At 37.5% G+C, this 14,030-nt stretch overlaps 1 protein-coding gene across 1 annotated transcript in view; it reads right to left on the reverse strand.

The window, feature by feature from the left end:
* Positions 1 to 14,030, reverse strand: part of REPS2 (RALBP1 associated Eps domain containing 2) — a 611,369-nt gene that overhangs the window by 16,393 nt on the left and 580,946 nt on the right. Inside the window, exon 18 of the mRNA XM_053707397.1 lies at positions 4,391 to 4,536. Within this exon, the coding sequence (XP_053563372.1) occupies positions 4,391 to 4,536 (146 nt within the window). The remainder of the gene's footprint in view (positions 1 to 4,390; positions 4,537 to 14,030) is intronic.

The raw sequence follows: 14,030 nt of genomic DNA on the forward strand, positions 1-14,030 counted from the left end.
CACTTCAAACAGGTAGACTGTAATAATTACATTCACCAAGACAGCTGCCACCACTCCAATTGGAAATCTAATATACCTAAGGGTCAGATGCTAAGACTTAAGAAAAACTGTTCCAACCCGGAGAAATGGGAACAACAAGTGACTATGATTAAAGAAAGGTTCCTTGAAAGAGGATATGATAATGATAGCTTGGAAAGAAACATTTCAGAGGTTAGGATGAAAGACAGAAAAGACCTTCTATTGTATAAAAATAAGGAAAACAAACCAACATGGGATGATGAAATAGTGAACATCCCTTTTATAACAAAATATAGCACTAACAGACACCTTATAGAAAAGATCATAAGGAAACACCGGTTGATTTTGAAAGATGACGATGTACTCGGGGAAAGGCTCCCAGAAACACCAAAATTCATTTACCGTAAATTAGAAAACTTGAAAAGTATACTCTCACCAAGTATACCCAGAACCCCTAAGTTGAAAACAAGAGATATACAAGGTAGAGACATCAAGGGTTTCTATCCATGCCCTAGTTGTAAGGTGTGTGAAAGAGGTGTAAAAACCAAGCAATTCACAGCATACAACACCAAAACAGTTTACCCTATAAGAGACCACATAAGGTGTAGTAATAAGGGAGTCATATACCTCATAGAATGCAGCTGCGGTCTCCAATATATCGGTCAGACCTCAAGACCCCTTAAGGACCGTATCAGAGAGCATCTACTACAGATTAAAAATAAGAGTACAGAGACTCCACTATACAAACACTTCACCAGAAAACATCAGGGAAACAAGAAAGATTTTAAATACTGCGGCATCCAACTAGTAAACCCCAGGTGGAGAGGGGGAGATCAAGAGAAGAAACTCCTTATAGAAGAATCTAGGTGGATATTTTATTTAGACTGCCTTCACCCCAGGGGTCTGAATAACAAGGAGGACTTGTAACATTTATTTAATCTAAAATAGACATGCGTTATAGGAAACAAAGATCCATTATTAGCATGTATTTTCATACTAGCGTAATAGACTAGTTTACCCCAATTAGTACATGATACAACTCCCCTTCAATTTTAGTCCCAATCTTTTATAACCTTTTATAATCTTTTATTATCCATTTCCCTACCATTTTCTGATGATTTTTTGATGATGTTTTAAAATATGTTTTTAAACTCCTTTTTTATATATATTTTTATAATAATATTTTATAAATGTCCCCACCAATTCTTCCTGATGTGATAATATAGAGCCCCACTTACTGGGAGGATTCCACACAGAGAAACACCTAATGTTGAGGGAACCCATTTTATCAATATATGGACTAGATAAACCCTCATCTCTCAAAATATGACATTAACTAGGCACCTAACTGGAATAGTGATTTCTGACACCTCTGATCTAAAGTAATCCACTCGAGACTCAATGAGAGACTTCTAATTAAGTGCCCGCTTATGCATCTTAAAAACAAACTTGTTTTATATTTTCAATATATTTTAAAGTGTTTTACCAATTCACCTATGTAAATTATCTCACTGACTGTTTCAATACACATACGTTTTTATTTTTTTGACCATAATGGATATTTTACTAAGGATTTCACAAGTCAGCATTACAAACCCCAGAAAAATACCCAGAGTCATATATAGACCGGAACACCATTTCCGGCTACAACGTCACTTCCGGTCACAAGGAGACCGGAACTCCACTTCCGGTGGTGACGTCATTTCCAGTAATGCATATTAGTCGAAATGACATAAGGAACAACACTCCCCTGGGACTAAACAGGAATAAATGTATAAACCAAGACATCATAGTCAGTTGTAAGCATATGCCAGTCTAGAAGCATTTTTCACGACATTGGCCCCTAAATCACGAACCGGAAGTGACACCAACATGCGAAGTGCACTTCCGGTTTCGGCGATTCCGGCGATGAAAAATTCGCCTCTCTACTTTTCCTTATTCAGCTTAGAGTGGAACCGAGAAAAAACCTATAAATTGGCCCCAAAAACCAAATAAAAATAAAAATAAAATGAAAATAATTATACTTAAAGCATTTTGAAGTACAGGAAGGTATCACTTCCGGGTCAAAAGTGAACATTTTTGGCGCAATTTTGGTGCTCTGTGATAGGTGCACCATAGTATAAAAAGAGGCCTAGTTATGCTTACCACAATACAGTCTTGAAAAAGGCCCAAGGAAGGGCCAAAACGCGTTGGCTATTGATGGTAAGCCTCATTTCATTTATATTAAGGATTTCCTAAACGTTATTGCACTATTTGTTTTTGTTTTATATTCCACAGGTACACTGGGAATCTTATTTGTTTCTATTTTTGATTTTTTATTACAAATCTGTTGGGATTTTGGAATTGGAACATTAATACGATTATTTTTTACTTTTTTGAACTTATTCACTTCTCACATATATATTTTTTATCACAAAATATATATTTTTTTGGATCTGAGCTTTATTGCCACCGATCACAGCACTAGAACATTTTTTTCTACATTTTTTCCACCCTTTTTTCTGTTTTTTCTGTTTTTTCATCACCCTTCACTAAGTAATACTTCTTGGACACCTTCACAATTATACTTCCTAGGATCGACTCACCTTAGGGCTAAATTGTCCCCAAAGGACTTGGAACTATTTACCCTAATACCAGGGATTATCTCAAATACATTGGAGACACTACACACTGTTTACATAATTACTATATTTAGGAATCGTTAATTATATTGTATTATATGTTTTTAGTATCCATACTTTAGACAATTTTTGATTATTGTGTTTCTATACCTGCTATAGGGTTTTATTCATATTTTTTATTGTACTCATGGATCCATGAAAGTTTTTTATATATCTTTTATATTTTCCATATCCTCTGCACCTTTTATTCTTTTACATTTGTGTATCACCATCCTGTCTGATACCATAAAAGTTAATGTATAAGAGGATGTATATTCAGTAAGTTGAGTAATTTCAACTCATATTAATCGCTATCTCATTCTTTACGTTTTTAAATTGTTTTTATCGTGTTTGTATGAATAAACCTGTGAAATCTTTCTAAAACACTCAAGTTTTATGTGCATATATCCCAGCCCAATTTGAGGCGCTCCCCAGACTCTAATTTATACAAAAATTATATTTAATTTAGGGGGGTGTTAGTGTTAGGGTTAGATTTAGCTTTAGGGGTTAATACAGTTATTAGAGTAGCGGCGAGGTCCGGTCAGCAGATTATGGGTTAATAATTGAAGTTAGGTGTCGGCGATGTTAGGGAGGGCAGATTAGGGGTTAATACTATTTATTATAGGGTTATTGAGGCGGGAATGAGGCGGATTAGGGGTTAATAACGTTATTATAGTAGCGGTGAGGTCCGGTCGGCAGATTAGGGGTTAATTATTGTAGGTAGCTGGCGGCGACATTGTGGGGGGCAGATTAGGGGTTAATAAATATAATATACGGGTCGGCGGTGTTAGGGGCAGCAGATTAGGGGTACATAGGTATAATGTAGGTTGCGGCGGTGTACGGAGCGACAGATTAGGGGTTAATAATAAAATGCAGGGGTCAGCGATAGCGGGGGCGGCAGATTAGGGGTTAATAAGTGTAAGGTTAGGGGTGTTTAGACTCGGGGTTCATGTTAGGGTGTTAGGTGCAGACTTAGAAAGTGTTTCCCCATAGGAAACAATGGGGCTGCGTTAGGAGCTGAACGCTGCTTTTTTGCAGGTGTTAGTTTTTTTTTCAGCTCAAACAGCCCCATTGTTTCCTATGGGGGAATCGTGCACGAGCTTGTTTTTGAAGCTGGCCGCGTCCGTAAGCACCGCTGGTATTTAGAGTTGCAGTGGCGGTAAATATGCCTGTACGCTCCCTTTTTGGAGCCTAACGCAGCCCTTCTGTGAACTCTAAATACCAGCGGTATTTAAAAGGTGCAGGGAAAAAAAAGCACGCATAGCTAACGCACCCCTTTGGCCGCAGAACTCTAAATCTAGCCGATAGTCTTTGTATGCTTTTTAGTTAGTAATGGTGGTTTCATGTTAATAACAAACTCGGTACTGTTAGCACGTAGAACTGTTGGGTTATTCCTTTTTAGAATGTAAAAAATATAATTTCTTTCATAAGGTGGTGAGAGTCCACAAGCCATTACTCCTGGGATTAAACTCCTGGCCATATAAACTTATCAGGTAAGCATCAATTTTGTATTTTTCTAGAATGAATTCCTGTTTGATACTGAGATTCATTTACTAGTGTATATGCTACAATTAGGGAAACCAGTGCCTTTCATTTCCCAAGCCCTGTCATACACATCAAAATGTTGTAATCTTTTAAACTGGAAAACTGTTGAGTGCGTATAACATAACACATATTATAAGAAGACTTGCTTTGTTTCTTATTTACAGTACTTTTGAACTGCTGTATGTGACTTAAGAGATGCCACAGATGAAGTCACACTTGACGTTGATGATAGCTCATGATTTTCTAGCATCTGGCTTTCAGGGTGGAATTTTCGTCTTAATGGCTTGGTTGGTGGTTGGTTAAGCACTATTTCCTTAAAGAGAAAACAAAAAAACAATATGTCATATAAGTACATTTTATTTTAAAGATATAGCAAAAGACAGAAGACTAAACAGGTCAACAAGTAAGAAGAGCTTTGTTTAAAGGGACACTGTAGCATAAAAATGATATACTCTAGTCTAGTTTATTGTGGCATGTCATTTTTGCACTACTCACCATGAAACATTATGGGCCAGATTATGAGTGGAGCACTAACATTTGTGTGTGAGTGATAAGGGGTTTATCATGGGTGTTTGCGCCTGTCGGGTTTACCCCTCACGTGATATTCTAAGTTTAGCTTTTTGCGCTTGTCGGGTTAGCGCGCAAGCGAAAACAGTTTCCTTTTAACTTATAATACTAGCGTAACCCAATGAGCGCAAAAGCAAAACCTCTAGCACGGTTAATGCTCGAGCTGGAGCCTATAGAACAGTGATTGCCAACTTCATAACATATGGGAGCCACAAATTATTATTTTAGAAGCATTAGGGACCACATATAAATGATATTCTGATATCGAAGGAGTACCTTAATTACAAATGTTCTCTGTTTTTTTTTATCTTGTTGAAAATGCTATATATTTGACAACGTTCTTATGGCATAAAAAGTAATAAAGCATTTAAAGGGACAGTCAAGTCCAAAATAAACTTTCATGATTCAAAAAGGGGATGTAATTTTAAACAACTTTACAATTTACTTTTAGCACCAATTTTGCTTTGTTCTGTTGGTATTCTTAGTTGAAATCTAAACCTAGGAGGCTCATATGCTAATGTCTTAGAACTTGAAGGCCGCCTCTATACTGAATGCATTTTGACAGTTTTTCACCACTAGAGAGCATTAGTTCATGTGTATCATATAGATAACATTGAGCTCACGCACGTGAAGTTACCTAGGGGTCAGCACTGATTGGCTAAATTGCAAGTCTGTCAAAAGAACTGAAATAAGGGGGCAGTTTGCAGAGGCTAAGATACAAGATCATCACAGAAGTAAAACATGTATTATTAGAACTGCGTTGGTTATGCAAAACTGGGGAATGGGTAATAAAGTCATTATCTATCTTTTTAAACAACAAAAATTCTGGTGTTGACTGTCCCTTTAATTTAAATAAATTTATGGTTATGAAAAACACAAATACTATATATATATATATGTGGCATTGTACGTAGTTGCTTGCCTATTCTTAAAAGTGATGCCAATCTTAATAAGATTATCGCTGAAGGCTGCCACTTTTCTGCCTGTAGAGCAAAAACTTTGAGAAGCATGTTGGCTCCTTCAATGCTACCTCAGAATAAAAATCAGACATGGCTCACTAGAAGAATAGGCTGCAATAAGTGCAATGGGAAAATTTGTAAAATTTGCACACATATTGAACAAGGGACTAAATTTAAATCAAGGACTACAAACAAAGGCCTAGATTTAGAGTTTGGCGGTAGCTGTGAAAACCAGCGTTAGAGGCTCCTAACGCTGGTTTTAGGCTACCGCCGGTATTTGGAGTCAGTCAGGAAAGGGTCTAACGCTCACTTTCCAGCCGCGACTTTTCCATACCGCAGATCCCCTTACGTCAATTGCGTATCCTATCTTTTCAATGGGATCTTTCTAACTCCGGTATTTAGAGTCGTGTCTGAAGTGAGCGTTAGAAATCTAACGACAAAACTCCAGCTGCAGAAAAAAGTCAGTAGTTAAGAGCTTTCTGGGCTAACGCCGGTTCATAAAGCTCTGAACTACTGTGCTCTAAAGTACACTAACACCCATAAACTACCTATGTACCCCTAAACCGAGGCCCCCCCACATCGCCGCCACTCTAATAAATTTTTTTAACCCCCGACCGCCACCTACGTTACACTTATGTACCCCTAATCTGCTGCCCCTAACACCGCCGACCCCTATATTATATTTATTAACCCCTAACCTGCCCCCACAACGTCGCCGCCAGCTACCTACAATAATTAACCCCTAATCTGCCGACCGCCACCTACGTTATACTTATGTACCCCTAATCTGCTGCCCCTAACACCGCCGACCCCTATATTTTATTTATTAACCCCTAATCTGCCCCCCTCAACGTCGCCTCCACCTGCCTACACTTATTAACCCCTAATCTGCCGAGCGGACCGCACCGCTACTATAATAAAGTTATTAACCCCTAATCCGCCTCACTCCTGCCTCAATAACCCTATAATAAATAGTATTAACCCCTAATCTGCCCTCCCTAACATCGCCGACACCTAACTTCAATTATTAACCACTAATCTGCCGACCGAATCTCGCCGCTACTGTAATAAATGGATTAACCCCTAAAGCTAAGTCTAACCCTAACCCTAACACCCCCCTAAGTTAAATATAATTTAAATTTAAAGAAATAAATTAACTCTTATTAAATAAATTATTCCTATTTAAAGCTAAATACTTACCTGTAAAATAAACCCTAATATAGCTACAATATAAATTATAATTATATTATAGCTATTTTAAAGATTTATATTTATTTTACAGGTAACTTTGTATTTATTTTAACCAGGTACAATAGCTATTAAATAGTTAAGAACTATTTAATAGCTAAAATAGTTAAAATAATTACAAATTTACCTGTAAAATAAATCCTAACCTAAGTTACTATTAAACCTAACACTACACTATCAATAAATTAATTAAATAAAATACCTACAATTACCTACAATTAAACCTAACACTACACTATCAATAAATGAATTAAATACAATATCTACAAATAAATACAATTAAATAAACTAACTAAAGTACAAAAAATAAAAAAGAACTAAGTTACAAAAAATAAAAAAATATTTACAAACATTAGAAAAATATTACAACAATTTTAAACTAATTACACCTACTCTAAGCCCCCTAATAAAATAACAAAGCCCCCCAAAATAAAAAAATGCCCTACCCCCTGATCGGAACAGCCAATAGAATGCAAGCTCAATCTGATTGGCTGATTGGATCAGCCAATCGGATTGAACTTGATTCTGATTGGCTGATTCCATCAGCCAATCAGAATTTTCCTACCTTAATTCCGATTGGCTGATAGAATCCTATCAGCCAATCAGAATTCGAGGGACGCCATCTTGGATGACGTCCCTTAAAGGAACCGTCATTCTTCAGTTGGACGTCGTCGGAAGAAGATGGGTCCGCGCTGGAGGTCTTCACGATGGAGCCGGTCCTCATCGGATGAAGATAGAAGATGCCGCTTGGAAGAAGATTGTTGCCGGTCCAGATCTACTCTTCTTACCGGATAGGATGAAGACTTTGGACCCTCTTCTGGACTTCTTCAGCCGTAGGATGATGGATGTCTAGTCCCCGCTTGGGCTTGGATGAAGATTTTGGAGCCAGGACGGATCGGTTATACCCGGTGAGGTGAAGATAAGGTAGGAAGATCTTCAGGGGCTTAGTGTTAGGTTTATTTAAGGGGGGTTTGGGTTAGATTAGGGGTATGTGGGTGATGGGTTGTAATGTTGGGGGGGGGGGTATTGTATGTGTTTTTTTTACAGGCAAAAGAGCTGAATTTCTTGGGGCATGCCCCGCAAAGGGCCCTGTTCAGGGCTGGTAAGGTAAAAGAGCTTTGAACTTTTGTAATTTAGAATAGGGTAGGGCATTTTTTTATTTTGGGGGGCTTTGTTATTTTATTAGGGGGCTTAGAGTAGGTGTAATTAGTTTAAAATTGTTGTAATATTTTTCTAATGTTTGTAAATATTTTTTTATTTTTTGTAACTTAGTTCTTTTTTATTTTTTGTACTTTAGTTAGTTTATTTAATTGTATTTATTTGTAGATATTGTATTTAATTCATTTATTGATAGTGTAGTGTTAGGTTTAATTGTAGGTAATTGTAGGTATTTTATTTAATTAATTTATTGATAGTGTAGTGTTAGGTTTAATAGTAACTTAGGTTAGGATTTATTTTACAGGTAATTTTGTAATTATTTTAACTATTTTAGCTATTAAATAGTTCTTAACTATTTAATAGCTATTGTACCTGGTTAAAATAAATACAAAGTTACCTGTAAAATAAAGATAAATCATAAAATAGCTAAAATATAAATATAATTTATATTGTAGATTTATTAGGATTTATTTTACAGGTAAGTATTTAGCTTTAAATAGGAATAATTTATTTAATAAGAGTTAATTCATTTCGTTAGATTTAAATTATATTTAACTTAGGGGGGTGTTAGTGTTAGGGTTAGACTTAGCTTTAGGGGTTAATACATTTATTAGAATAGCGGTGAGCTCCAGTCGGCAGATTAGGGGTTAATGTTTGAAGTTAGGTGTCGGCGATGTTAGGGAGGGCAGATTAGGGGTTAATACTATTTATTATAGGGTTAGTGAGGCGGATTAGGGGTTAATAACTTTATTATAATAGCGGTGCGGTCCGCTCGGCAGATTAGGGGTTAATAAGTGTAGGCAGGTGGAGGCGACGTTGTGGGGGGCAGATTAGGGGTTAATAAATATAATATAGGGGTCGGCGGTGTTAGGGGCAGCAGATTAGGGGTACATAGGGATAATGTAAGTAGCGGCGGTTTACGGAGCGGCAGATTAGGGGTTAATAATAATATGCAGGGGTCAGCGATAGCGGGGGCAGCAGAATAGGGGTTAATAAGTATAAGGTTAGGGGTGTTTAGACTCGGGGTACATGTTAGAGTGTTAGGTGCAGACGTAGGAAGTGTTTCCCCATAGGAAACAATGGGGCTGCGATAGGAGCTGAACGCGGCTTTTTTGCTGGTGTTAGGTTTTTTTCAGCTCAAACAGCCCCATTGTTTTCTATGGGGGAATCGTGCACGAGCACGTTTTTGAAGCTGGCCGCGTCCGTAAGCAACTCTGGTATCGAGAGTTGCAGTGGCGTTAAATATGCCTGTACGCTCCCTTTTTGGAGCCTAACGCAGCCATTCTGTGAACTCTCAATACCAGAGGTATTTAAAATGTGCGGCCAGAAAAAAGCCAGCATTAGCTACGCGGGTCGTTACCGACAAAACTCTAAATCTAGCCGTATGAATTTGACATACGTTTTAGAATTACATATAACACAACACATGTAATCTACTTGTTAATGTGTCAGGGATGCAAAAAGCAGTACGTAGGGTGCACAAAACGTGCCCTACGAGATAGAGTATTACAACATATGAGAGATATAGGGAGTCCTGAAAGCACCACCCCTATAGCAAAACATTTTAGGCAGGAACATAATTCTAATGATTCCCTGTTGACTGTACAGGGTATTGACCATGTCCCTAGACATAGAAGAAGGGGAGATAGGGAGAGACGCTTAGACCAGAGGGAGGTGTTTTGGATTTTTAATCTTCAAACAAAGCATCCCTCTGGTCTCAATTCGATCATGGATTTTCTATTGAATTTTTTTTTTTTACATTAAACAGGAAGTTTATATATACTTTAGTGTATGACTATAAGTCTTATCCCAGTTTTTTTCATATTTAGCAAATTCTGGTTTTAAACAAGGATGCATTTAACTTTTGTACACTTATTCATACATATTATATAATCTTTTGGATCAAAACTTTATTGTTTTTTCTTAGAGAGATATGTAATTGGAATCCCTTTTTGGTAAAGGGTTAACAAAAAAAAACAGGTGCCTGTAATTGTCAGATAACTAAGCCTTTAAATAGAGCTAGTAGGTGGGAAAGGTTATGTCAGTGAACAAGGACTGAGACTTGGCCCAAAACATGTTTGGCTATTTCTTCTAAACTTCGTTGCAGGCCTGCAATTGGATTTTGTATTTTTGCATGTTTTTACATGTTATCTAAATGACTTTTAAAACTTTTTTCCAAGCTGCGGGATTACAGAGAGTGTTTAATATATATATATATATATATATATATATATATATATATATATATATATATATATATATATATATATATATATACAGTTGTATGCAAAGTTTAGGCACCCCTGACAATTTCCATGATTTCCAGAAAATGTGCAATATGCATCCAAACGAAATTAGACAGGTGCACACATTTGGGCACCCTTGTCATTTTGTTGATTTGAATACCTGTAACTACCTAGCACTGAATAATTGGAACACACAATTGGTTTGGTGAGCCCATTAAGCCTTGAACTTTATAGACAGGTGCATCAAATCATGAGAAAAGGTATTTAAGGTGGCCAATTGCACGTTGTTGTTCTCTTTGACTCTCCTCTGAAGAGTGGCAACATGGGGGCCTCAAAGCAACTCTCAAATGACCTGAAAACAAAGACTGTTCAACATTATGGTTTAGGGGAAGGCTACAAAAAGCTATTGCAGAGATTTAAGCTGTCAGTGTCCACTGTGAGGAACATAGTGAGGAAATGGAAGACCACAGGCACAGTTCTTGTTAAGACCAGAAGTGGCAGGCCAAGTAAAATATCAGAGCGGCAAAGGATAGTGAGAATGATCAAAAACAGCCCACAGACCACCTCCAAAGACCTACAACATAATCTTGCTGCAGATGGTGTCACTGTGCATAGTTCAACAATTCAGCGCACTTTGCACAAGGAAAAGCTGTATGGGAGAGTGATGCGGAAGAAGCCTTTTCTGCACACACGCCACAAACAGAGTCACTTGAGGTATGCAAACGCACATTTGGACAAGCCAGCTTCATTTTGGAAGAAGGTACTGTGGAGTGATGAAACAAAGATTGAGTTATTTGGTCATAACAAGAAGCGTTATGCATGGCGGCAAAAGAACACAGTGTTCCAAGACAAACACTTGCTAGCCACAGTAAAATTTGGTGGATGTTACATCATGCTGTGGGGCTGTGGGGGCATTGCCGGTACTGGGAATCTTGTTAAAGTTGAGGGTCACATGGATTCCACTCAATATCAGCAGATACTTGAGAATAATGTTGAGGAATCAGTCACAAAGTTGAAGTTACGTCAGGGCTGGATATTTCAACAAAACAACGACCCAAAACACTGCTTAAAATCTACTCTGGCATTTATGCAGAGGAAAAAGTACAATGTTCTGGAATGGCCATCCCAGTCCCCAGACGGTAACTGTATAGGAAAATAACATCCTGACTGGCTGTTTAAAGTCTCTTTACAGTGAGTAACTATTGACACTATTGAGAAAGCTTCGGCGAAACGCGTCTAGTGACACATCACTGGGAGTCGGAGGTATTTACTATTGTACACGGTACACAATATTAGAACTCTATCCAGGTCTGTACAAATTTGTTTTTTACTAAATCTTTTAATAAAAGTTATGTTTTACTGACATGAACTGGATGGGCTAATTGTTTTCGATGAAGAAGACTGTTTACATGGAGAAACCAGCAATAACTATTACACAATCACAGCGTTACAAATGGTGATAGTTGACATTATTTATAATCATATGCATGTGCAGGTTCTTCATGCCGACCGTTAATCTCATGCATGTAAACGCCTACTTTTGAACTGTTTATCATGTCCCTTTAAATGATTCTCTCAGGAGAATATAATGTCCCAGAGAGATTTGAACTACATGCCTCTTGCCTATTATTCTATATAGGTATTTTCTTTTTTTAAATTTACACATCTTATGGAGTCATGAGTGGCCCTATATAGTGCATGAAAAAATAACCCTCTATTTGACATGGGTATTATACATAAGAAACAACTTCTGTTCAGGGAGCTATTCTACATTATAAACAACTTCTAACCAGCAAAAGGTATTCTACATTATAAACAACTTCTTTTCAGGGATGTATTGTACATTAGAAACAACATCTGTTCAGGAAAGCATTCTACATTAGAAACAACTTCTGTTCAGGAAGGTGTTAAAGACTGTTGCTAGTAACAGCTAATTTGGTACTTGACAAAAAACAAATGCAGAAATATATCAGTGATTTTGGAATGCTCCCAAGCCATGATAGAAAAAGTTGTTTTTTGGAGCCTTAGAAAAGGGAATGCTTAAGAATGAGAAAAATTGGAAAACATGATCCCACAGTGTACAGATACCAGGGCATTGCCACCATATATGGAAATAAGTATCTGTCCCCAATTTCTCCAATCTGAAGAGATTTTTGAGGCTGTTTAGGGACTGAGATAGTTTTATTGTTGTAAGAAAGATCACCCTAATAAAAGCCTTCAAAGCTCCCCATAAGACAAAATCATCTACCTAGCCATTGTGGCTTAGTAATCAGAATGAGGTTATCTCACACAGAATAGATTTGACATCTGTAGGGGAAGAGAGAAGACATTTAGAAAGCTGCTATAGAGGTTTAACAGAAGCATACCATGAAATCTTAAAGGGCCATAATAGTTAAAAAATAACATGCTATGTGATTTTAAAACTAGCAACCCAGCAATGTTATGTATTTAACTTCTGAAAAGGGTTAAACACATCATTAAAGTAATGTTCAGGAGCCAAAGTGCACTGCTGGTCCCACACAGAAACTGCTGCTGACCCAATAAGCAGAGCTAGAAGCAGAGTATTGCTAGTTTTAAAATTGCATGTTATAACAAAGTAGCGCAAGTAGTTTTTTTCAACTAAAATGATCCTTTAAATCTAGCAGGTTTTAGGGACTTTAAACTGCATTTAACCATTCTAGGGAGTCAAACTTTAGAAAAAACTCAAAACGTTTCTGAAAGTGAAACAGCAGAGTAACTTGTATATCAACTTAAAGGGATATGAAACCACAACTTTTTCTTTCATGCATGCAATTTTAACCAAATTTCTAATTTACTTATATTAGCAATTTTGCTTTGTACTCTTGGCATCTTTTGTTGAAGAGAACGGATGTAAGCTTAGGAGACGGCCCATTTCTGGAGCACTATATGGCAGCAGTTTTTGCAAGAATGTTACCCTTTTGCAAGAGCACTAGATGGCAGCACTATTTCCTGCCCTGTAGTGCTACAGATGCCTACACAGAATATCATGGGAACAAAGCAAATTTAATAATAGAATTAAACTGGAATCTTTTTAAAAAAGCTACGCTCTGCCTGAATCACAAAAGTAAATGTTTGGGTTTAAATAATAAATGTAACTATTAAAAATGTAATCTAAGGGACCTGGAAGGGGTTGGGGGTTGGTCTTGGTGGGGGGGGGGGGAAGCTACACTACAGAAAAGGGCATTTAAAAAAAAACAAAAGGCACATTTTTTTACAAAACTGGGTACTGGCAGACAGCTGTCAGTACCCAAGATGGCGCCCATTAAGGCAGAGGGGAAGGGTTAGAGAGCTGTTTGGTGGGGGATCAGTGAGGTTGGGGTCTAAGGGGGGATCCTACACATCAGCATATGTAAATATGCTTTTTTTATTTTTAAAAAAGGGCCAAATACCTTTTATTTTAGTACTGGCAGACTTTCTGCCAGTACTTAAGATGGCGGGGACAATTGTGGGGTGGGGGAGGGAAGAGAGCTGTTTGGGAGGGATCAGGGGGTCTGATGTTTCAGGTGGGAGGCTGAGCTCTACACTAAAGCTAAAATTAACCCTGCAAGCTCCCTACAAGCTACATAATTAACCCCTTCACTGCTAGCCATAATACACGTGTGATGCGC

Source organism: Bombina bombina, chromosome 3 (assembly GCF_027579735.1).
Source record: "Bombina bombina isolate aBomBom1 chromosome 3, aBomBom1.pri, whole genome shotgun sequence".
Classification (NCBI taxonomy): domain Eukaryota; kingdom Metazoa; phylum Chordata; class Amphibia; order Anura; family Bombinatoridae; genus Bombina; species Bombina bombina.